This window comes from Scyliorhinus torazame, chromosome 27, assembly GCF_047496885.1.
Source record: "Scyliorhinus torazame isolate Kashiwa2021f chromosome 27, sScyTor2.1, whole genome shotgun sequence".
NCBI lineage: Eukaryota > Metazoa > Chordata > Chondrichthyes > Carcharhiniformes > Scyliorhinidae > Scyliorhinus > Scyliorhinus torazame.
The window spans coordinates 33,655,772-33,683,021 of record NC_092733.1 but is presented as its reverse complement, the minus strand read 5'-3'; the positions used below and the strand labels follow the sequence as shown (position 1 = coordinate 33,683,021).

The following is a 27,250-nucleotide window of genomic DNA, read 5'->3' as shown; positions in this document are numbered from 1 at the left end:
CCCAGCACACACCTACCCAGGACACACCCACACAGGACGGACACACCCAGCACACACCTACCCAGCACACACACACCCAGGTCACACCTACCCAGCACACACACACACACGTCTCACACCTACACAGCACACACCTACCCAGCTCACACACACCCATCACACACACACCCAGCTCACACCTACACAGCACACACCAAACCAGCACACACACACCCAGCACACACCTACCCAGCACACACCCACCCAGCACACACACACCCAGCACACACCTACCCAGCACACACCTACCCAGCACACACACCCAGCACACACACACCCAGCACACACACACCCAGCACACACACACCCAGCACACAGACACTCAGCACAAACCCACCCAGCACACACCCTCCCAGCACACACCTACCCAGCACACACCTACCCAGCACACACCTACCCAGGACACACCTACCCAGGACACACCTACCCAGGACACACCCACCCAGGACACACCCACCCAGCACAAACCCACCCAGCAAACACACACCCAGAGCACACCTACCCAGCACACACCCACCCAGCACACACCCACCCAGCACACACCCTCCCAGCACACACCTACCCAGCACACACCTACCCAGCACACACCTACCCAGGACACACCTACCCAGGACACACCCACCCAGGACACACCCACCCAGCACAAACCCACCCAGCAAACACACACCCAGAGCACACCTACCCAGCACACACCCACCCAGCACACACCCACCCAGCACACACACACCCAGCGCACACCCACTCAGCACACACCTACCCAGCACACACCCACCCAGCACACACCCACCCAGCACCCACCCACCCAGCACAAACCCACCCAGCTCACACCTACCCAGGACCCACACACCCAGCACAAACCCACACAGCACACACCCAGCACACACCCACCCAGCACACACCCACCCAGCACACACACACCCAGCACACACACACCCAGCACACACCTACCCAGCACACACCTACCCAGCACACACACACCCAGCTCACACCCACCCAGCACTAACCCACCCAGCACACACACACCCAGCACACACCCACCCAGCCAGCACACACACACCCAGCACACACACACCCAGCACCCACCCACCCAGCACACACACACCCAGCACACACACACCCAGCACACACACACCTAAGCACACACCCACCCAGCACACACACACCCAGCACACACCCACCCAGGACGGACACACCCAGCACATACACACCCAGCACACACACACCCAGCACACACACACCCAGCACCCACACATCCAGCACCCACCCACCCAGCACACACCTACCCAGGACACACCCACCCAGGACGGACACACCCAGCACCAACACACCCAGGACACACCCACCTTGGACGGACACACCCACAACACACCCACCCATCACACACACACCCAGCACACACACACCCAGCACACACACACCCAGCACAAACCCACCCAGGACACACACACCCAGCACACACCTACCCAGCACACACCCACCCAGCATACACACACCCATCACACACACACACAGCTCACACCTACACAGCACACATCCACCCAGCACACACACACCCAGCACACACCTACCCAGCACACACCCACCCAGCACACACACACCCAGCACACACCTACACAGCACACACACACCCAGCACACACCCACCCAGCTTCACACCTGTGGTGTTGGGTGTTCTGACACACAGATGAGCCAACACGGTTGTATATGGTACAACGCTATTTTATTCAAACTTACTATGTACAGTTTTGTCTTTGCACTCTGCACGTGGGGGTTCCCTGCTTGTGATGTTGTAACAGCTCTTCTCTGTTTCTTTATCCCCAGACCTACTGACTACCAGGTGTCGTGCTCGTGCTTTTTATGTGGTTTGTGTTCTTGTCTGTGATTGGTTGTGGTGTTGTGTGCTCTGATTTGCCTGTTGGTGTGTCCATCATGATGTGTGTGTTTGAATATCATGACATCCCCCCTTTTTACAAAGATATGTGCCTACGTGGTAATAAATATGATCGTGTCGTGAGTGCATCTAAGAGTGTGTGTGTGTCGTGTGCAGCATGTGCATATGACGGAACTATGTACATGGGGCGATGTCGGGTGCGTCACATGAACCAAGTTGTACCATAACATAACATAAATGCGAACGAGAGAAGAAGAAAAAAAAAACTTGAACAGTTGTCCAGTCAGACGACATCTGGAACGATAAACAACAACAGGTTATCATGTAAAATTGTGCAACTCGTTAAACATATGAACTGTATTATAAGTCCAGTCTAATGGGCTTGCGACGAGTTCGGGTTGACCGCCTCAAGGGTGGATCAAGAACCACCGGCTGCTGTGCAGGCATGGCCATGGGTGGCGATGGAAAGGGCGTGATGTGCGGCAGCTCCACAAAGTTATCCTCGGAAGCCTGTTGAGGATCTGGCGTGTGCGTGCTGTGTGGCTGCGAGCGTGGAAGTCGGCGAAGGGCGCGCCGATTGCGGCGACGCACTGAACCATCCGGCATGCGAACCAGGAACGAGCGGGGAGCCACTTGTCGGAGGACTTCGGCCGGTGCTGACCAGCCACCATACGGTTGATGGACGCGTACTTTGTCTCCGGAGGACAGGGGGGGCAGGTCCGTCGCTCGTGTGTCGTACCGACCTTTCTGGCGATCACGCTGCATTTGCATGTTCCGAAGAACCGTCTCATGGTCTGTTGTTGGTGCCAGGATGGATGGTACCGTCGTCCTGAGGGAGCGACCCATTAGTAGCTGCGCTGGCGAGAGACCCGTGGATAGCGGGGCCGATCGATAGGCCAGCAAGGCAAGGTTAAAGTCCGATCCGGCAGCAGCCGCCTTGCACAGGAGCCGCTTGGCGATGTGGACACCCTTTTCAGCCTTCCCGTTCGATTGTGGATGTAGAGGGCTGGATGTCACATGAGTGAAACCATATGCTGCGGCAAAGGACGACCATTCACGGCTGGCGAAACAAGGTCCATTGTCTGACATGACAGTCCTTGGAATGCCATAGCGAGCAAATGTTTCCCTGCAGGCCCCAATGACTGCGGACGACGTCAGATCATGGAGAGGCATGACTTCCGGGTAGTTTGAGAAGTAGTCTATAATAACGATGTAATCTCTGCCGAGCGCGTGAAATAGGTCAACACCCACCTTCGCCCAGGGGGACGTCACCATCTCGTGTGGTAGAAGTGGTTCCGGAGGTTGCGCCGGCTGAAACCTCTGACAGGTTGTGCAGTTGAGCACCATGTTGGCTATGTCTTCATTAATACCTGGCCAATATACCGCCTCCCGGGCCCTTCGTCTGCATTTTTCGACGCCCAAGTGGCCTTCGTGTAGTTGATGAAGAATCATCTGGCGCACGCTGTGCGGAATAACGATCCTGTCTGATTTCATAAGGACCCCGTCTATGTTGGTAAGATCATCTCGCACATTATAAAACTGGGGGCACTGCCCTTTGAGCCACCCTTCCGTCATGTGGCGCATCACTCGCTGCAGAAGGGGGTCAGTCGCCGTCTCTGCGCGTATGTGGGCCAGACTAGGATCATCAGCTGGCAGATTTGCTGCTGTCAGAGTTACGTGTGCCTCAATTTGACGCACGAACCCCTCCGCATCTGGTGGTGTGCTCACTGCTCGGGAAAGAGTGTCCGCCACGATGAGATCCTTCCCCGGAGTGTAGATCAGTTCGAAATCGTACCTCCTGAGTTTAAGTAAGATGCGCTGGAGGCGAGGAGTCATGTCGTTCAGGTCTTTGTTAATGATGTTGACCAGGGGGCGGTGGTCAGTTTCGACCGTAAATCGTGGCAGGCCATACACATAGTCGTGGAACTTGTCCAGTCCAGTTAACAAGCCCAGGCATTCTTTTTCGATTTGCGCGTAGCGCTGTTCGGTAGGGGTCATGGCTCGTGAGGCATATGCAACCGGGGCCCATGACGACGTGCTGTCTTTTTGCAGGAGTACCGCTCCAATACCAGATTGGCTGGCGTCTGTTGAGATCTTTGTAGGGCGAGTCGTGTCAAAGAAGGCCAGCACTGGTGCCGTGACCAGTTTGTGCTTGAGCTCCTCCCATTCCTGCTGATGCGATTGGTGCCAGTTGAATTCTGTCGATTTTTTTACGAGATGGCGCATATTTGTTGTATGAGAAGCCAGGTTGGGAATGAACTTCCCAAGGAAGTTGACCATGCCCAGGAATCTTAGGACAGCCTTCTTGTCAGCCGGTCGTGGCATGGCTGTGATGGCGCTAACCTTGTCTGCATCGGGACGGACCCCTGACCTTGAGATGTGGTCCCCGAGGAATTTCAGCTCCGTCTGGCCGAAGGCACTCTTCGCACGGTTGAGACGCAGGCCATTTTGTCGTATGCGGGTGAAGACACGTCGTAGACGATGCATGTGTTCCTGCGGAGTGGTGGACCAAATGATGATATCGTCCACATATACACGTACCCCTTCGATGCCTTCCATCATCTGCTCCATAATGCGGTGGAAAACTTCAGATGCTGAAATGATGCCGAATGGCATCCGGTTGTAGCAGAATCTGCCAAAAGGGGTGTTGAATGTGCATAGTCTTCGGCTGGCCGGGTCCAGTTGGATCTGCCAAAATCCTTTGGACGCATCCAATTTGGTGAATATTTTGGCTCGCGCCATCTCGCTGGTGAGGTCCTCTCGTTTCGGGATGGGATAGTGTTCCCGCATGATGTTGTTATTCAGATCTTTAGGATCTATACATATACGGAGCTCGCCAGAGGGCTTCTTTACACAGACCATGGAGCTGACCCATGGCGTGGGCTCCGTGACCCTGGATAGGACCCCTTGGTCCTGAAGAACCTGCAGTTGTACCTTGAGGCGGTCTTTGAGTGGCGCAGGAACCCTGCGAGGTGCGTGAACGACAGGGATGGCGTCCGGTCTGAGTCGAATCTTGTACGTGTATGGCAATGTCCCCATGCCTTCAAAAACCTCCTGGTTGTGAGCAAGGAGGGAATGGAGATTTGCGTGGAACTCAGCATCCGGGAAGTCGGATATCTCATCTGGAGAGAGAGACATAATGCGCTGTACCAGGTGAAGGACCTTACACGCCTGTGCGCCCAGTAACGAGTCCTTTGATGAGCCGACAACTTCGAAGGGGAGTGTGGCCGTGTGCATCTTGTGAGTTACCTGTAGCTGGCAAGATCCTATGGACGGGATGACGTTCCCGTTATAGTCAACCATCTTGAGCCGGGATGGCGTGATGGGTGGTTTGACCTTCATGGCCTGGACTGCAGAATATGCAATCAGGTTGGCGGATGCGCCGGTGTCCAGACGGAAGGCGACGCGCGATCGGTTGACCGTCAGGGTGGCACACCACTCATCGGCTGGATTGATGGCATTGACCTTGTTGACATCGATGACGGAAACGCGGAAGGCATCCTGGTCATCTGCATCACTTAACTGGAAGTCTTGATGCGTGGGCTGGACGGTCCTGACTTGTCTGCGAGATTGTCGAGGATGCGCCGGATCCATGGGTTGAGCCGAACGACAGTGGGCTGCGTAGTGGCCCATCTTGCCACATCTGAGGCACTGTCGGTTTTTAGCAGGACATTGCCCTTTTAAATGTAGAGCTCCACAATTGCCGCACGTCATGACGTCACGGCGTTCGTTGCGCCACTGCGCATGCGCAGTGCGATCTTGCGGTGGGCGCGCCTGCGCAGTGCGTCCCTCGTTGTGGCCGTTATTTTTGGCGCGCACCTGCGCGGGAGACCGCGAAAAGCGCGGGAAGCGGCCGCTGTCGTCCGGGCCGTGGGTCGGGAAGTAATCGACGGCCTGAATGCGTTCGACGTCGTGGGTGGCCTGGCTTGCCGATTCGACGGCTGGGGACCCCCTCCGTGCCAACTCGGACGCCTGAAATCGGGCAAAACGGCAGGTAGCATTTTCGTGGAGGACACAGGCTTCCACAGCAGACGCTAAGGTGAGGCTTTTCATTTTAAGAAGCTGCTGGCGTAGGCCACTAGAGGCAACGCCAAAAACAATCTGGTCCCTGATCATGGACTCTGTGGTGGTGCCGTAACCGCAGGACTGCGCTAGAATCCGGAGGTGCGTCAAGAAGGGTTGAAAAAGCTCCTCCTTACCTTGCAGGCGTTGCTGAAAGAGGTATCTTTCAAAACTTTCATTTACTTCAACTTGAAAGTGCTGGTCCAGTTTGAGGATGACCGTGTCATATTTGGATTGGTTTTCGCCTTCTTCGAACACCAGTGAGTTGAAGACGTCGGTGGCGTGCTGACCTGCGTAGAAGAGGAGCATTGCAATCTTCGTTTCATCCGAGGCACTCTGTTTTTCGGTGGCACGGATGTACAGGTCAAATAGCTGCCTGTAGAGCTTCCAATTGGTACCTAGGTTCCCCGCGACTTGCAACGGCTGCGGTTTGTCGGTGCGGTCCATGTCCAGAATGGCAGGTTAGTAGGCAGGTATCGATCCACTCCTGTACCATGTGGTGTTGGGTGTTCTGACACACAGATGAGCCAACACGGTTGTATATGGTACAACGCTATTTTATTCAAACTTACTATGTACAGTTTTGTCTTTGCACTCTGCACGTGGGGGTTCCCTGCTTGTGATGTTGTAACAGCTCTTCCCTGTTTCTTTATCCCCAGACCGACTGACTACCAGGTGTCGTGCTCGTGCTTTTTATGTGGTTGGTGTTCTTGTCTGTGATTGGTTGTGGTGTTGTGTGCTCTGATTTGCCTGTTGGTGTGTCCATCATGATGTGTGTGTTTGAATATCATGACAACACCCACCAAGGACACACACACCCAGCACACACACACCCAGCACCCACCCACCCAGCACACACCTACCCAGGACGGACACACACAGGACGGACACACCCAGCACACACCTACCCAGCACACTGCTACCTAGCACACACACACACAGCACACACCCACCTAGGACTGACACACCCAGCACACACCCACCCAGCACACACACACCCATGCAGCACACACCTACCCAGCACACACCGTCCAAGAACACACCTACCCAGCACACACACACCCAGCACAAACCCACCCATCACACACCCACCCAGCACACACCTACCCAGCACACACACACCCAGCACACACACACACACACAGCACACACACACCCAGGTCACACCTACCCAGCACACACCTACCCAGCACACACACACCCATCACACACACACCCAGCACACACCTACCCAGGACACACCCACCCAGGACGGACACACCCAGCACACACCTTCCCAGCACACACACACCCAGCACACACCCACCCAGGACGGACACAAATAGCACACACCTACCCAGGATACACCCACACAGGACGGACACACCCAGCACTCACCTACCCAGCACACACACACCCAGGTCACACCTACCCAGCACACACACACACACACAGCTCACACCTACACAGCACACACCTACCCAGCTCTCACACACCGATCACACACACACCCAGCTCACACTTACACAGCACACACCCACCCAGCACACACACACCCAACACACACCTACCCAGCACACACACACACATAGCTCACACCTACACAGCACACACCTACCCAGCTCACACACACACACAGCTCACACCTACACAGCACACACCCACCCAGCACACACACACCCAGCACACACCTACCCAGCACACACACACCCAGCACACACACACCCAGCACACACCTACCCAGCACACACCTACCCAGCACACACACCCATCACACACTCACCCAGCACATACGTACGCAGGACACACCTACCCAGCTCACACCGACACAGCACACACCCAACCAGCACACACCTAACCAGCACCCACACACCCAGGACACACACACCCAGCACACACCCACCCAGGACACACACGCACAGCACCCACCCACCAAGGACACACCTACCCAGGACACCCACACCCAGCACCCACACACCCAGGACACACACACCCAGCACCCACCCACCCAGGACACACCTACTCAGCACCCACACACCCAATACACACACACCCAGCACCCACCCAACCAGGACACACACACCCAGGACACACACAACCAGCACCCACACACCCAGCACACACACCCAGCACCCACACACCCACAACACAGCTACCCAGCACACACCTACCCAGCACACACCTACCCAGAACACACCTACCCAGCACACACCCACCCAGCACACACCTACCCAGCACACACACACCCAGCACACACACACACACAGCACACACCTACCCAGGACACACCTACCCAGCACACACCTACACAGCACACACACACCCATCACACACACACCCAGCACACACCTACCCAGGACACACCCACCCAGGACGGACACACCCAGCACACACCTTCCCAGCACACACACACCCAGCACACACCCACCCAGGACAGACACATCCAGCACACACCTACCCAGGACACACCCACACAGGACGGACACACCCAGCACTCACCTACCCAGCACACACACACCCAGGTCACACCTACACAGCACACACACACACACACAGCTCACACCTACACAGCACACACCTACCCAGCTCTCACACACCGATCACACACACACCCAGCTCACACTTACACAGCACACACCCACCCAGCACACACACACCCAACACACACCTACCCAGCACACACACACACACACACAGCTCACACCTACACAGCACACACCTACCCAGCTCACACACACACACAGCTCACACCTACACAGCACACACCCACCCAGCACACACAACACCCAGCACACACCTACCCAGCACACACACACCCAGCACACACACACCCAGCACACACCTACCCAGCACACACCTACCCAGCACACACACCCATCACACACTCACCCAGCACATACATACGCAGGACACACCTACCCAGCTCACACCGACACAGCACACACCCAACCAGCACACACCTACCCAGCACCCACACACCCAGGACACACACACCCAGCACACACCCACCCAGGACACACACGCACAGCACCCACCCACCAAGGACACACCTACCCAGGACACCCACACCCAGCACCCACACACCCAGGACACACACACCCAGCACCCACCCACCCAGGACACACCTACTCAGCACCCACACACCCAATACACACACACCCAGCACCCACCCACCCAGGACACACATACCCAGGACACACACAACCAGCACCCACACACCCAGCACACACCTACCCAGCACCCACCCACCCAGCACACACCTACCCAGGACACACACACCCAGGACACACACACCCAGCAAACACCTACCCAGCACACACACACCCAGCACAAACCCACCCATCACACACCCACCCAGCACACACCTACCCAGCACACACACACCCAGGACACACACACCCAGCAAACACCTACCCAGCACACACCCACCAGCACCCACACACCCAGCACACACCTACCCAGCACCCACCCACCCAGCACACACCTACCCAGGACACACACACCCAGGACACACACACCCAGCACACACCTACCCAGCACCCACCCACCCAGCACACACCTACCCAGGACACACACACCCAGGACACACACACCCAGCAAACACCTACCCAGCACACACCCACCAGCACCCACACACCCAGCACACACCTACCCAGCACACACCTACCCAGCACACACCCACCCAGGACACACCTACCCAGGACGGGCACACCCAGGACACACCCACCCAGGACACACCCAACCAGCACACACACACCCAGCACACACACACCCAGCACACACACACCCAGCACACACCTACCCAGCACACACCTACCCAGCACACACCCACCCAGGACACGCCCACCCAGGACGGACATACCCAGCACACACCTACCCAGCACACACCCACCCAGGACACACCCACCCAGGACGGGTATACCCAGCACACACCTACCCAGCACCCACACACCCAGGACGGACACACCCAGCACACACCTACCCAGCACACACCTACCCAGCACACACCCACCCAGGACACACCCACCCAGGACACACCTACCCAGGACACACACACCCAGGACACACCCACCCAGGACACACCCACCCAGGACACACCCAACCAGCACACACACACCCAGCACACACACAGCACACACACACCCATCACACACACACCCAGCACCCACCCACCCAGCACACACCCACCCAGCACACACACATCCAGCACACACTTACCCAGCACACACCCACCCAGCACACACACAGCACACACACACCCAGCACACACACACCCAACACACACACACCCAGCACACACCCACCCAGCACACACACACCCAGCACCCACCCACCCAGCACACACCTACCCAGGACACACCCACCCAGGACACACCCACCCAGCACAAACCCACCCAGCACACACCTACCCAGGACACACCCACACAGCACACACCCACCCAGGACACACCTACCCAGGACACACCTACCCAGGACACACACACCCAGCAAACACACACCCAGCACACACCCACCCAGCACCCACACACCCAGCACCCTCCTACCCAGCACACACCCACCCAGCACACACCCACCCAGCACACACCTACCCAGGACACACCCACCCAGGACACACCCACCCAGCACAAACCCACCCAGCACACACCTACCCAGGACACACCCACACAGCACACACCCACCCAGGACACACCTACCCAGGACACACCTACCCAGGACACACCCACCCAGCACCCACCCACCCAGCACCCACCCACCCAGCACACACCTATCCAGGACACACCCACCCAGCACACAACCACCCAGCACACACCCACCCAGCACACACACACCCAGCACAAACCCACCCAGCACACACCTACCCAGCACACACACACCCAGCACACACACACCCGGCACACACACCCCCAGCACAAACCCACCCAGCACACACACACCCAGCACACACCTACCCAGCACACACCCACCCAGCACACACCCACCCAGGACACACCCTCCTTGGACGGACACACCCCCAGCACAAACCCACCCATCACACACACACCCAGCACACACACACCCAGCACACACCTACCCAGCACAAACCCACCCAGGACACACACACCCAGCATACACACACCCATCACACACACACCCAGCTCACACCTACACAGCACACGCCTACCCAGGACGGACACACACAGGACGGACACACCCAGCACACACACACCCAGCTCACACCTACACAGCACACATCCACCCTGCACACACACACCCAGCACACACCTACCCAGCACACACACACCCAGCACACACCCACCCAGCACACACCCACCCAGCACACACACACCCAGCACACACACACCCAGCATACACACACCCATCACACACACACCCAGCTCACACCTACACAGCACACGCCTACCCAGGACGGACACACACAGGACGGACACACCCAGCACACACACACCCAGCTCACACCTACACAGCACACATCCACCCTGCACACACACACCCAGCACACACCTACCCAGCACACACACACCCAGCACACACCCACCCAGCACACACCCACCCAGCACACACACACCCAGCACACACACACCCAGCACACACACACCCAGCACACACCTACCCAGGACGGACACACACAGGAAGGACACACCCAGCACACACACACCCAGCACACACCCGCCCAGCACACACACACCCAGCACACACCCACCGAGCACACACACACCCAGCACACACACACACAGCACACACCTACCCAGTACACACCCACATAGCACCCACCCACCCAGCACACACCGACCCAGCACACACACACACAGCACACACCCACCCAGCACACACACACCCAGCACACACCCACCCAGCACACACCCACCCAGCACACACACACCCAGCACACAAACACTCAGCACACAAACACTCAGCACACACCCACCCAGCACACACCTATCCAGGACACACCCACCCAGCACATACCTACCCAGCACACACACACCCAGGACACATCCACCCAGGAGGGACACACCCAGCACACACCCACCCAGCACACACACGCCCAGCACACACCCACCCAGCACACACACACCCAGCACACACCCACCCAAGAAGGACACACCCAGCACACACCCACCCAGCACACACCCACCCAGCACACACACACCCAGGACACATCCACCCAGGACACACCCACCCAGCACACACCCACCCAAGACGGACACACCCAGCACACACACACCCAGCACACACACACCCAGCACACACCCACCCAGCACCCACACACCCAGCACACACACACCCAGGACACACCTACCCAGCACACACACACCCAGGACACATCCAACCAGGACACACCCACCCAGCACACACACACCCAGCACACACACACCCAGGACACACCTACCCAGCACACACACACCCAGGACACACGTACCCAGCACACACCTACCCAGCACACACCTACCCTGCACACACACACCCAGCACACACCCACCCAGCACACACACACCCAGCAAACACCCACCCAGCACACACACACGCAGCACACACCTACCCAGCACACACCTACCCTGCACACACACACACAGCACACACACACCCATCACACACCTACCCAGCACACACCTACCCTGCACACACACACCAAGCACACACCCACCCATCACACACACACCCAGCACACACCTACCCAGCACACACCCACACAGCACACACCTACCCATCACACACCAACCCAGGACATACACACCCAGCACACACCCACCAGGACACCCCCACCCAGCACACACCTACACAGGACACACCTACACAGGACACACCCACCTAGCACCCACCCACCAAGGACAAACACACCCAGCACACACACACCCACGCAGGACACACATACCCAGCACACACCCACCCAGCACACACCCACCCAGGGTACACCCACCCAGGTTGGACACACCCAGCACACACACACCGAGCACACACCCACGCAGCACACACACGCCCAGGACACACCTACACAGGACACACCTACCCTGCACACACCCACCCAGCACACACCCACCCAGCACACACCCACCCAGCACACACCTGCCCAGCACACACACACCCAGCACACACACACCCAGGACACACCTACACAGGATACACCTACCCTGCACACACCCACCCAGCACACACCCACCCAGCACACACCCAGCCAGCACACACCTACCCAGCACAGACACACCCAGCACACACCTACCCAGCACACACCTACCCAGGACACACCTACCCAGCACACACCTACCCAGCACACACCCACACAGCACACACCTACCCATGACACACCCACCCAGGTCGGACACACCCAGCACACACACACCGAGCACACACCCACGCAGCACACACACGCCCAGGACACACCCACGCAGCACACACCCACCAGCACACACCCACCCAGCACACACCTACCCAGCACACACACACCCAGCACACACACACCCAGCACACACCTACCCAGCACACACCTACCCAGCACACACCCACACAGCACACACCTACCCAGCACACATCCACCCAGCACCCACACACCCAGCACACACCCACCCAGCACACACGCACCCAGCACACACCTACCTAGGACACACCCACCCAGCACACACCTACCCAGCACAAACCGACACACACACCCAACACACACCTACACAGCACACACCTACCCAGCACAAACCCACACACACACCCAGCACACACCTACCCAGCACACACCCACACAGCACCAACCCACCCAGCACACACCCACCCAGCACACACGCACCCAGCACACACCTACCTAGGACACACCCACCCAGCACACACCTACCCAGCACAAACCGACACACACACCCAACACACACCTACCCAGCACCCACACACCCAGCACACACACACCCAGCAAACACCTACCCAGCACACACCCACCAGCACCCACACACCCAGCACACACCTACCCAGCACACACCTACCCAGCACACACCCACCCAGGACACACCTACCCAGGACGGGCACACCCAGGACACACCCACCCAGGACACACCCAACCAGCACACACACACCCAGCACACACACACCCAGCACACACCCACCCAGCACACACCTACCGAGCACACACCTACCCAGCACACACACACCCAGGACACGCCCACCCAGGACGGACATACCCAGCACACACCTACCCAGCACACACCCACACAGGACACACCCACCCAGGACGGACACACCCAGCACACACCTACCCAGCACACACAGACCCAGCACACACCTTCCCAGCACACACACACCCAGGACGGACACACCCAGCACACACCTACCCAGCACACACCCACCCAGGACACACCCACCCAGGACGGACATACCCAGCACACACCTACCCAGGACACACCCACCCAGGACGGACACACCCAGCACACACACACCCAGGTCACACCTACCCAGCACACACCTACCCAGCACACACCTACCCAGGACACACCCACCCAGGACACACACACCCAGGATGGACACACCCAGCACACACCTACACAGCACACACCTACCCAGCACACACCTACCCAGCACATACCTACCCAGCACACAACTACCCAGGACACACACACCCAGGACACACCCACCCAGGACGGACACACCCAGCACACACACACCCAGGTCACACCTACCCAGCACACACCTACCCAGCACACACCTACACAGGACACACACACCCAGGACACACACACCCAGGACGGACACACCCAGCACACACCTACACAGCACACACACACCCAGGACACACCTACCCAGGACACACACCCCCAGCACCCACCCACCCAGCACACACCCAGCACACACCCACCCAGCACACACACATCCAGCACACACTTACCCAGCACACACACACCCAGCACACACACACCCAGCACACACCCACCCAGCACACACACACCCAGCACCCACCCACCCAGCACACACCTACCCAGGACACACCTACCCAGGACACACCCACCCAGGACACACCCACCCAGCACAAACCCACCCAGCAAACACACACCCAGCACACTCACACCCAGCACACACACACCCAGCACACACACACCCAGCACACACCTACCCAGCACACACCCACCCAGCACACACACACCCAGCGCACACCCACTCAGCACACACCTACCCAGCACACACCCACCCAGGACACACCCACCCAGCACCCACCCACCCAGCACACACACACCCAGCACACACCCACCCAGGACACACCTACCCAGGACACACCTACCCAGGACACACCCACCCAGCACCCACCCACCCAGCACCCACCCACCCAGCACACACCTATCCAGGACACACCCACCCAGCACACAACCACCCAGCACACACCTACCCAGCACACTCCTACCCAGCACACACACACCCAGCACACACACACCCAGCACACACCCACCCAGCACACACCCACCCAGCACACACACACCCAGCACACACCCACCCAGTACCCACCCACCCAGCACACACACACACCCAGCACACACACACCCAGCACACACACACCCAGCACACACCTACCCAGCACACACCCACCCAGCACACACACACCCAGCACACACACACCCAGCACACACACACCCAGCACACACACACCCAGCACACACACACCCAGCACACACCCACCCAGCGCACACACACCCAGCACACACACACCCAGCACACACACACCCAGCACACACACACCCAGCACATACCCACCCAGCACACACCCACCCAGGACACACCCTCCTTGGACTGACACACCCACAACACACCCACCCATCACACACACACCCAGCACACACACACCCAGCACACACACACCCAGCACACACACACCCAGCACACACCCACCCAGCACACACACACCCAGCACACACACACCCAGCACACACACACCCAGCACACATCTACCCAGCACACACCCACCCAGCGCACACACACCCAGCGCACACCCACCCAGCACACACACACCCAGCACACACACACCCAGCACATACCCACCCAGCACACACCCACCCAGGACACACCCTCCTTGGACTGACACACCCACAACACACCCACCCATCACACACACACCCAGCACACACACACCCTGCACACACACACCCATCACACACACACCCAGCACACACACACCCAGCACACACACACCCAGCACACACCTACCCAGCACAAACCCACCCAGGACACACATACCCAGCATACACACACCCATCACACACACACCCAGCTCACACCTACACAGCACACACCTACCCAGGACGGACACCCACAGGACGGACACACCCAGCACACACACACCCAGCACACACACACCCAGCACACACACACCCAGTACACACACACCCAGCACACACCCGCCCAGCACACACACACCCAGCACACACCTACCCAGCACAAACCCACCCAGGACACACATACCCAGCATTCACACACCCATCACACACACACCCAGCTCACACCTACACAGCACACACCTACCCAGGACGGACACACCCAGCACACACACACCCAGCACACACACACCCAGCTCACACCTACACAGCACACATCCACCCTGCACACACACACCCAGCACACACCTACCCAGCACACACACACCCAGCACACACCCACCCAGGACACACCTACCCAGCACACACCTAACCAGCACACATCCACACAGCACACACCTACACAGCACACACGTACCCATCACACAGACACCAGCTCAAACCTACACAGCACACACACACCCAGGTCACACCTACCCAGCACACACCTACCCAGCACACACACCCATCACACACACACCCAGCTCACACCTACACAGCACACACCCACCTAGCACACACACACTCAGCACACACCTACCCAGCACACACACACCCATGTCACACCTACCCAGCACACACCCACCCAGCACACACACACCCAGCACACACATACCCAGCACACACCCACCCAGCACACACCTACGCAGCACACACACACCCAGCACACACCCACCCAGCACACACCCACCCAGCACACACACACCCAGCTCACACCCACCCAGCACACACACACCCAGCACACACACACCCAGCACACACACACCCAGCACACACCCACCCAGCACACACACACCCTGCACACACCCACCCAGCACACACCCACTCAGCACACACTAACCCAGGACACACCCACCCAGGACACAACCACCCAGGACGGACACACCCAGCACACACCCACCCCGGCACTCGCTCCCCCCCACCCCGGCTCTCCCCCCCCCCCCTCCCCGGCATTCGCCCTCTCCTCCCCGGCACTCTCCCTCTCCTCCCCCGGCACTCGCCCTCTCCTCCCCTGCACTCGCCCTCTCCTCCCCGGCACTCGCTCTCTCCTCCCCGGCACTCGCCCTCTCCTCCCCGGCACTCGCCCCCTCCTCCCCGGCACTCGCCCCCTCCTCCCCGGCACTCGCCCTCTCCTCCCCGGCACTCGCCCTCTTTCCTCCCGGCACTCGCCCTCTCCGCCCCGACACTCGCCCTCTCCTCCCCGGCACTCGCCCTCTCCGCCCCGACACTCGCCATCTCCTCCCTGGCACTCGCCCTCTCCTCCCCGGCACTCGCCCTCTCCTCCCCGGCACTCGCCCTCTTTCCTCCCGGCACTCGCCCTCTCCTCCCCGGCACTCGCCCTCTCCTCCCCGGCACTCGCCCTCTCCGCCCCGACACTCGCCATCTCCTCCCTGGCACTCGCCCTCTCCTCCCCGGCACTCGCCCTCTCCTCCCCGGCACTCGCCCTCTCCTCCCCGGCACTCGCCCTCTTTCCTCCCGGCACTCGCCCTCTCCGCCCCGGCACTCGCCCTCTCCGCCCCGGCACTCGCCCTCTCCTCCCCGGCACTCGACCTCTTTCCTCCCGGAACTCGCCCTCTCCGCCCCGGCACTCGCCCTCTCCGCCCCGACACTCGCCCTCCCCTCCCCGGCACTCGCCCTCTCCTCCCCGGCACTCACCCTCTCCCCTCCCGGCACTCGCCCTCTCCTCCCCGGCACTCGCCCCTCCTCCCCGGCACTCGCCCTCTCCCACCCGGCACTCGCCCTCTACACCCCTGCACTCGCCCCCTCCTCCCCGGCACTCGCCCTCTCCTCCCCGGCACTCGCCCTCTCCTCCCCGGGATTTTTAGGGGGCCGGAGAATTCGGCAGCAGCCGGGGGCGGGATTCACTCCTGTCCCCGGCAATTCTCCGACTCGGCGGGGGCTCGGAGAATCCCGTCCCCTGTATTTTCATAAAGCTTTTGATGAACTCACCAACAGGAGGTTGGTCACAAACTATAGCAATGGGATAGGAGACAAGATACTGACACAGGCTCAGGACTGGTTAACAGGCAGAAAACAGAGAGCGGGAATAAAGGGCCCATTCTGACAGTGACAGCCTCTGACGAGTGGGGCCCACAAGGATCAGTACTCAGGGCCCCAGCTGTTCACAATATAGATCAATGTCACCTTTCCAAGATTGTGGAAGGCACAACGTGAGTGGGAATGTGAGTTGTGAGGAAGATGCAAAACTGTTTCAAGGGGATTTGGGCAGATTTGGTGAGTTGGCAAGAACATGGGAGATGGAATATATCGTAGAAAATGTGAGGCGACCATTTTGTGGGAGGAACAGGTGTGTGGGTTATTTCTCAAATGGTGAGAGATTAGAAAGTGTAGCTGGACAAAGGGACCTGGGAGTCCTCGTCAATAAGGCACTGAGAGCTAGCGTGCATTTACAGGGAGCAATTAGGAAGGTAAAGGAATGTTAGACATTATGACCAGAGAATTTGAGTGCAGGAGTCGCAAAGTCTTGCTCCAAATTTCTGGAACTCTGGTTTGACCACACCTGGAGCAGTGTGTGTAGTTTTGGTTCCCTTACCTGAGGAAGGATTTTATTCCCAGAGCTGGAGTTTACCGAAGGTTCACCAGACTTGTTCCCGGGATGTCGGGACTGTCCCTTATGAAGAGAGATTGAGGAAACTGGACATGAATTCGTGACAGTTTTGAAGAATGAGAGAAGGTATCTATAGGTATGTCAGGAATAAGCGAATGACTAGGGTAAGAGTAGGACCAGTCAAGGACAGGGATGGGAAATTGTGTGTGGAGTCTGAAGAGATAGGCGAGATACTAAATGAATATTTTTCGTCAGTATTCATTCAGGAAAAAGATAATGTTGTGGAGGAGAATGCTAAGACCCAGGCTATTAGAATAGATGGCATTGAGGTACGTAGGGAAGAGGTGTTGGCAATTCTGGACAGGCTGAAAATAGATAAGTCCCCGGGGCCTGATGGGATTTATCCGAGGATTCTCTGGGAGGCCAGGGAAGAGATTGCTGGATCTTTGGCTTTGATTTTTATGTCATCATTGGCTACAGGAATAGTGCCAGAGGACTGGAGGACAGCAAATGTGGTCCCTTTATTCAAAAAGGGGAGTAGAGACAACCCCGGCAACTATAGACAGGTGAGCCTCACGTCTGTAGTGGGTAAAGACTTGGAGGGGATTATAAGAGACAAGATTTATAATCATCTAGATAGGAATAATATGATCAGGGATAGTCAGCATGGCTTTGTGAAGGGTAGGTCATGCCTCACAAACCTGATTGAGTTCTTTGAGAAGGTGACTGAACAGGTAGATGAGGGTAGAGCAGTTGATGTGGTGTATATGGATTTCAGCAAAGCGTTTGATAAGGTTCCCCACGGTAGGCTATTGCAGAAAATACGGAGGCTGGGGATTGAGGGTGATTTAGAGAAGTGGATCAGAAATTGGCTAGCTGAAAGAAGACAGAGGGTGGTGGTTGATGGGAAATGTTCAGAATGGAGTACAGTCACAAGTGGAGTACCACAAGGATCTGTTCTGGGGCCGTTGCTGTTTGTCATTTTTATCAATGACCTAGAGGAAGGCGCAGAAGGGTGGGTGAGTAAATTTGCAGACGATACTAAAGTCGGTGGTGTTGTCGATAGTGTGGAAGGATGTAGCAGGTTACAGAGGGATATAGATAAGCTGCAGAGCTGGGCTGAGAGGTGGCAAATGGAGTTTAATGTAGAGAAGTGTGAGGTGATTCACTTTGGAAGGAATAACAGGAATGCGGAATATTTGGTTAATGGTAAAGTTCTTGAAAGTGTGGATGAGCAGAGGGATCTAGGTGTCCATGTACATAGATCCCTGAAAGTTGCCACCCAGGTTGATAGGGTTGTGAAGAAGGCCTATGGAGTGTTGGCCTTTATTGGTAGAGGGATTGAGTTCCGGAGTCGGGAGGTCATGTTGCAGCTGTACAGAACTCTGGTACGGCCGCATTTGGAGTATTGCGTGCAGTTCTGGTCACCGCATTATAGGAAGGACGTGGAGGCTTTGAAGCGGGTGCAGAGGAGATTTACCAGGATGTTTCCTGGTATGGAGGGAAAATCTGATGAGGAAAGGCTGATGGACTTGAGGTTGTTTTCGTTGGAGAGAAGAAGGTTAAGAGGAGACTTAATAGAGGCATACAAAATGATCAGGGGGTTGGATAGGGTGGACAGTGAGAGCCTTCTCCCGCGGATGGAAATGGCTGGCACGAGGGGACATAACTTTAAACTGAGGGGTAATAGATATAGGACAGAGGTCAGAGGTAGGTTCTTTACGCAAAGAGTAGTGAGGCCGTGGAATGCCCTACCTGCTACAGTAGTGAACTCGCCAACATTGAGGACATTTAAAAGTTTATTGGATAAACATATGGATGATAATGGCATAGTGTAGGTTAGATGGCTTTTGTTTCGGTGCAACATCGTGGGCCGAAGGGCCTGTACTGCGCTGTATTGTTCTATGTTCTATGTTCTAAGAAAGCCTTAGATTACAAGACCATATAGATGAGCTGGTCAAAGAAACCTGGAAAATAGGAGCAGGAGGAGGCCATTCGGCCCCTCGAGCTGCTCTGCCCGTCATTATGATGGTGGCTGATCACCCAACTCAATAGCCTAATCCCGCTTCCCCCCCATGTCCTTTGATCCCCTTCGGCATCAGAGCGATATCGAGCTGCTTCTTGAAAACATCAATGTTTTGGCCTCAACTACTTCCTGTGGTAACGGATTCCACAGGCCGACCACTCTCCGGGCGAAGGTATTTCTCCTCATCTCTGTCCAAAATGGTCGATGCCGCAGGACCAGGATGTGCTGAGGGTTTTGGCCAAGGATGGTATCATGACCAGTATCGGCTTGGAGGGCTGAAGGGCCTGTTCCTGTGCTATGTTGTTCTTTGTATCCTCAGACTGTGACCCCTGGTTCACCCCCACCATCGGGAACATCCTTCCTGCATCTACCCTGTCCAGTCCTGGTTGAATTTTATCGGTTTCTATGAGGTCTCCCCTCATTCTTCTGCACTCCAGCGAAGACAATCCTAACCGACTCAATCCTCCTCATACGCCCATCCTGCTAGGCCAGGGGACAGTCTGGTTAGATGGGCAGAACAGCGGCAAATGGAATTTAACCCTGAAAAGTGCGAGGTGATGCCTATTGGGAGGACTAAGCTGGGAAGGGAACATACAATGAATGGGAAGACCTCAGGAAGTACAGAGGGATCTGGGTGTGCAGGTCTATAAGTCCCTGAAGGCAGCAGGATGGTACAAGGTGGTTTACAAGGTCTATGGGATACCTGCCGTTATTAACCCAGGCACTGAATACAAGAGCGGGGAGGTTATGCTGGGACTGTATAAAACGCTGGTTAGGTCACAGCTAGAGGATTGTGTACAGTTCTGGTCACCACACTATAGCAGTGAGTGCATTAGAGAGGGTGCAGGGGAGACTGACCAGGATGTTGCCCAGGCTGCAATGTTTCAGCTATCGAGAGAGACTGGAGCGGCTGGGAATGTTTCCTCTGGAGCAGAGAGGGCTGAGGAGGGAGCTGAGCGATTTGGACAGAATTATGAGGGACAGGGACAGGGTGGATAGGGAGGTACTTTTCCCCTTAGTTGAGGGGTAACCAGGGGGCAGCGATTTAAGGTAAGGGGCCGGAGATTTAGAGGGGATTTGAGGGAAAACCTTTTCATCCAGGTGGGAATTTGACTGAGCTCTCACTGCAATCTAAACCAGACTGAAATGGAGAGACAGGGTCGATGCGGCGGAGCTCGTTCCCCTGGTCGGCAAATTCTGAACCACGGGGCAAAAACCCCAAATAAGGAGAAGCCAATTAGGGCCGAGGGGGAGAGAGGTTTTAAAAATGATAAAACCCCAGGGTTGTGACTGTTTGGAATTCTCGATCCCAGAGGCCTGTGGAAGCTGAGTCACTGAGGATATTTCAGAAACATGGAGAGAGGGACTCGGATGAAGGGGCTGAATGTCTGCTCACTAACTTTGCTGACGACACAATGATAGGAAGGACAGTAAATTGTGAAGAGAACGTAAGGAGGGTGTAAAGGGACATCGAGAGGGTAAATGTGGGGAAAATGGATATAACTTGGGAAAGTGGGAAAGTGTCCAGTTTGGCAGGAAGAATAAAAGGGAAGCTGATTTTGGAAACGGTGCGAGATTGCAGAGCTCTGAGGTACAGAGGGATCTGGGGGTCCCAGTGCATGGATCACAAAAGAGGCCCTGGGGGTCGGGTTTGGGGAATACCATGTTGGGGGGCTTACTGAGGGGTCAGGAGGATGTGGACTGTCACGTGTGGGGACCTGGGTAGGGGTCACATTTAAATGATAGCGGAGGCTGTTTTACCTCCTCTCTCTCATTTGCTGAATTCTAGTTCGGGTTTGAAGTGGAGTTTGGTGTTTGTGGAGAAGAATATAAAATACTCAGCATGTCTGGCAGTGTCTGTGGACAGGAACAGAGCTAACCTTGTCGGCTTCTGGCCCTCGGATGACAACAGTTCCTCAATCTGCAAGGCTCTCTGTTCCTCACTCCACAGATGCTCCCAGATGTACTGAGTCTTTCCAGAAGCTTCTGCAATGACTTCAGATTCCCGGCACTTTCTTTATTTTGCTTTGATGTTGGGATTTTGTCCTCACTCATTCTCCCACCTTTGTGTCTCTTATTTCCAGTTAAAGCTGTCATACCAACTCTGCCACCCATGCCAGAGACCACTGTGCCAACCACACCAGAGAGCACTGTGCCAACCACGCCAGAGACCACTGTGCCAACCACGCCAGAGACCACTGTGCCACCCATGCCAGAGACCACTGTGCCACCCATGCCAGAGACCACTCTGCCTCAAATTGCATCTTCAATGATTGTCCCAAATCCAACATCACCAGCGCCAGGTATCAGCATCCGGAGGGGTTTTAAACTCAAACTTCACCCGGAAAACTCCCGGAGCAATCATCAAATCTCCAACTGAGAGAGTGGCTTTTATTACTCTGCAGGGAGTGAGTGAGGGAATGGGATGGAGTGAGTGAGGGAGGGGAGTGGGATGGAGTGAGTGAGTGAGGGGAGTGGGATGGAGTGAGTGAAGGAGTGGGACTGGGATGGAGTGAGTGAGTGAGGGGAGTGGGATGGAGTGAGTGAGTGAGGGGAGTGGGATGGAATGAGTGAAGGAGGGGGACTGGGCTGGAGTGAGTGAGTGAGGGGAGTGGGATGGAGTGAGTGAGGGGAGTGGGATGGAGTGAGTGAGTGAGGGAATGGGATGGAGTGAGTGAAGGAGGGGGACTGGGATGGAATGAGTGAGGGAGGGCAGTGGGATGGAGTGAGTGAGGGAGGGGAGTGGGATGGAGTGAGTGAGGGGAGTGGGGTGGAGTGAGTGAGGGGAGTGTGGTGGAGTGAGTGAGGGAATGGGATGGAGTGAGTGAGGGAATAGGATGGAGTGAGTGAGGGAGGGGAGTGGGATGGAGTGAGTGAGGGAGTGGGATGGAGTGAGTGAGGGGAGTGGGATGGAGTGAGTGAGTGAGGGGAGTGGGATGGAGTGAGTGAGTGAGGGGAGTGGGATAGTGTGAGTGAGGGGGGTAGGATGGAGTGAGTGAGGGGAGTGTGGTGGAGTGAGTGAGGAAATGGGATGGAGTGAGTGAGGGAGGGGAGTGGGATGGAGTGAGTGAAGGAGGCGGACTGGGATGGAGTGAGTGAGTGAGGGGAGTGGGATGGAGTGAGTGAGGGGAGTGGGATGGAGTGAGTGAGTGAGGGAATGGGATGGAGTGAGTGAAGGAGGGGAGTGGGATGGAGTGAGTGAGGGAGGGCAGTGGGATGGAGTGAGTGAGGGGAGTGGGAAGGAGTGAGTGAGTGAGGGGAGTGGGATGGAGTGAGTGAGTGAGGGGAGTGGGATGGAGTGAGTGAGGGGAGTGGGATGGAGTGAGTGAGGTGAGTGTGGTGGAGTGAGTGAGGGAGGGGAGTGGGATGGAGTGAGTGAGGGAGGGGAGTGGGATGGAGTGAGTGAGGGAATGGGATGGAGTGAGTGAGTGAGGGGAGTGGGATGGAGTGAGTGAGGGGAGTGTGGTGGAGTGAGTGAGGAAATGGGATGGAGTGAGTGAGGGAGGGGAGTGGGATGGAGTGAGTGAGGGGAGTGTGGTGGAGTGAGTGAGGAAATGGGATGGAGTGAGTGAGGGAGGGGAGTGGGATGGAGTGAGTGAAGGAGGCGGACTGGGATGGAGTGAGTGAGTGAGGGGAGTGGGATGGAGTGAGTGAAGGAGGCGGACTGGGATGGAGTGAGTGAGTGAGGGGAGTGGGATGGAGTGAGTGAGGGGAGTGGGATGGAGTGAGTGAGGGGAGTGGGATGGAGTGAGTGAGGGGAGTGGGATGGAGTGAGTGAGGAGAGTGGGATGGAGTGAGTGAGGGGAGTGGGATGGAGTGAGTGAGGGGAGTGGGATGGAGTGAGTGAGGGGAGTGGGATGGAGTGAGTGAGGGGAGTGGGAAGGAGTGAGTGAGTGAGGGGAGTGTGGTGGAGTGAGTGAAGGAGGGGGACTGGGATGGAGTGAGTGAGTGAGGGGAGTGGGATGGAGTGAGTGAGGGGAGTGGGATGGAGTGAGTGAGTGAGGGAATGGGATGGAGTGAGTGAGTGAGGGGAGTGGGATGGAGTGAGTGAGGGGAGTGGGATGGAGTGAGTGAGGGAATGGGATGGAGTGAGTGAAGGAGGCGGACTGGGATGGAGTGAGTGAGTGAGGGGAGTGGGATGGAGTGAGTGAGGGGAGTGGGATGGAGTGAGTGAGTGAGGGAATGGGATGGAGTGAGTGAAGGAGGGGGACTGGGATGGAGTGAGTGAGTGAGGGGAGTGGGATGGAGTGAGTGAGGGAATGGGATGGAGTGAGTGAGGGAATGGGATGGAGTGAGCGAGGGGAGTGGGAAGGAGTGAGTGAGTGAGGGGAGTGGGATGGAGTGAGTGAGTGAGGGGAGTGGGATGGAGTGAGTGAGGGGAGTGGGATGGAGTGAGTGAGTGAGGGGAGTGGGATGGAGTGAGTGAGGGGAGTGGGATGGAGTGAGTGAGTGAGGGGAGTGGGATGGAGTGAGTGAGGGGAGTGTGGTGGAGTGAGTGAGGGAGGGGAGTGGGATGGAGTGAGTGAGGGAGGGGGAGTGGGATGGAATATCTCTCACTCTCACACACACATTCTCTCTATCTTGCTGTATGTCTCTCGCACATTCTCTCTATCTTGCTGTGTCTCTCTCTCACACATTCTCTCTATCTTGCTGTATCTCTCTCTCACACACATTCTCTCTATCTTGCTGTATTTCTCTCTCTCTCACATTCTCTCTATCTTGCTGTATCTCTCTCTCTCACACATTCTCTCTATCTTGCAGCATCTCTCTCTCTCTCTCACACATTCTCTCTATCTTGCTGTCTCTCTCTCTCTCACACATTCTCTCTATCTTGCTGTATCTCTCTCACACATTCTCTCTATCTTGCTGCATCTCTCTCTCTCTCTCACACATTCTCTCTATCTTGCTGTATCTCTCTCTCACACATTCTCTCTATCTTGCTGTATCCCTCTCTCTCACACATTCTCTCTATCTTGCTGTATTTCTCTCTCACACACACATTCTCTCTATCTTGCTGTATCTCTCTCTCTCTCTCACACATTCTCTCTATCTTGCTGTATCTCTCTCTCTCACACATTCTCTCTATCTTGCTGTATCTCTCTCTCTCTCACACACATTCTCTCTATCTTGCTGTATCTCTCTCTCTCTCACATATTCTCTCTATCTTGCTGTATCTCTCTCTCTCACACATTCTCTCTATCTTGCTGTCTCTCTCTCTCTCACACATTCTCACTATCTTGCTGTATTTCTCTCTTTCACACATTCTCTCTATCTTGCTGTATCTCTCTCTCTCTCACACATTCTCTCCACCTTGCTGTATCTCTCTCTCACACATTCTCTCTATCTTGCTGTATCTCTCTCTCACACACATTCTCTCTATCTTGCTGTATCTCTCTCTCACACACATTCTCTCCATCTTGCTGTATATCTCTCTCTCTCACACACATTCTCTCTATCTTGCTGTATCCCTCTCTCACGCATTCTCTCTATCTTGCTGTCGCTCTCTCTCACACATTCTCTCTATCTTGCTGTATCTCTCTCTCTCACACATTCTCTCTATCTTGCTGTATCTCTCTCTCTCGCACATTCTCTCTATCTTGCTGTATCTCTCTCTCACACATTCTCTCTATCTTGCTGTATTTCTCTCACACACATTCTCTCTATCTTGCTGTATCTCTCTCTCTCACACACATTCTCTCTATCTTGCTGTATCCCTCTCTCACGCATTCTCTCTATCTTGCTGTCGCTCTCTCTCACACATTCTCTCTATCTTGCTGTATCTCTCTCTCTCACACATTCTCTCTATCTTGCTGTATCTCTCTCTCTCACACATTCTCTCTATCTTGCTGAATCTCTCTCTCTCACACATTCTCTCTATCTTGCTGTATCTCTCTCTCTCTCACACATTCTCTCTATCTTGATGCATCTCTCTCTCTCTCTCACACATTCTCTCTATCTTGCTGTATTTCTCTCTCTCACTCACATTCTCTCTATCTTGCTGTATTTCTCTCTCTCTCTCTCTCACACACATTCTCTCTATCTTGCTGTATCTCTCACACACATTCTCTCTATCTTGCTGTATTTCTCTCTCTTTCTCTCTCTCACACATTCTCTCTATCTTGCTGTATCTCTCACACACATTCTCTCTATCTTGCTGTATCTCTCTCTCTCTCTCTCACACATCCTCTCTATCTTGCTGTATCTCTCTCTCTCTCTCACACATTCTCTCTATCTTGCTGTATCTCTCTCACACATTCTCTCTATCTTGCTGTCTCTCTCTCTCTCACATTCTCTCTATCTTGCTGTATCTCTCTCTCACACATTCTCTCGATCTTGCTGTATCTCTCTCTCACACATTCTCTCTATCTTGCTGTA

The 27,250-nt window shown here is 56.2% G+C and overlaps 1 protein-coding gene across 3 annotated transcripts in view; it reads left to right on the top strand.

Moving 5' to 3' along the window:
• The window catches only part of LOC140403346 (pancreatic secretory granule membrane major glycoprotein GP2-like), a 147,210-nt gene that overhangs the window by 109,505 nt on the left and 10,455 nt on the right, over window positions 1-27,250 (top strand). For all 3 annotated transcript variants that reach the window (XM_072491244.1, XM_072491247.1, XM_072491245.1), the window contains exon 6: window positions 22,960-23,178. In XM_072491244.1, the coding sequence (XP_072347345.1) occupies window positions 22,960-23,178 (219 nt within the window). The remainder of the gene's footprint in view (window positions 1-22,959; window positions 23,179-27,250) is intronic.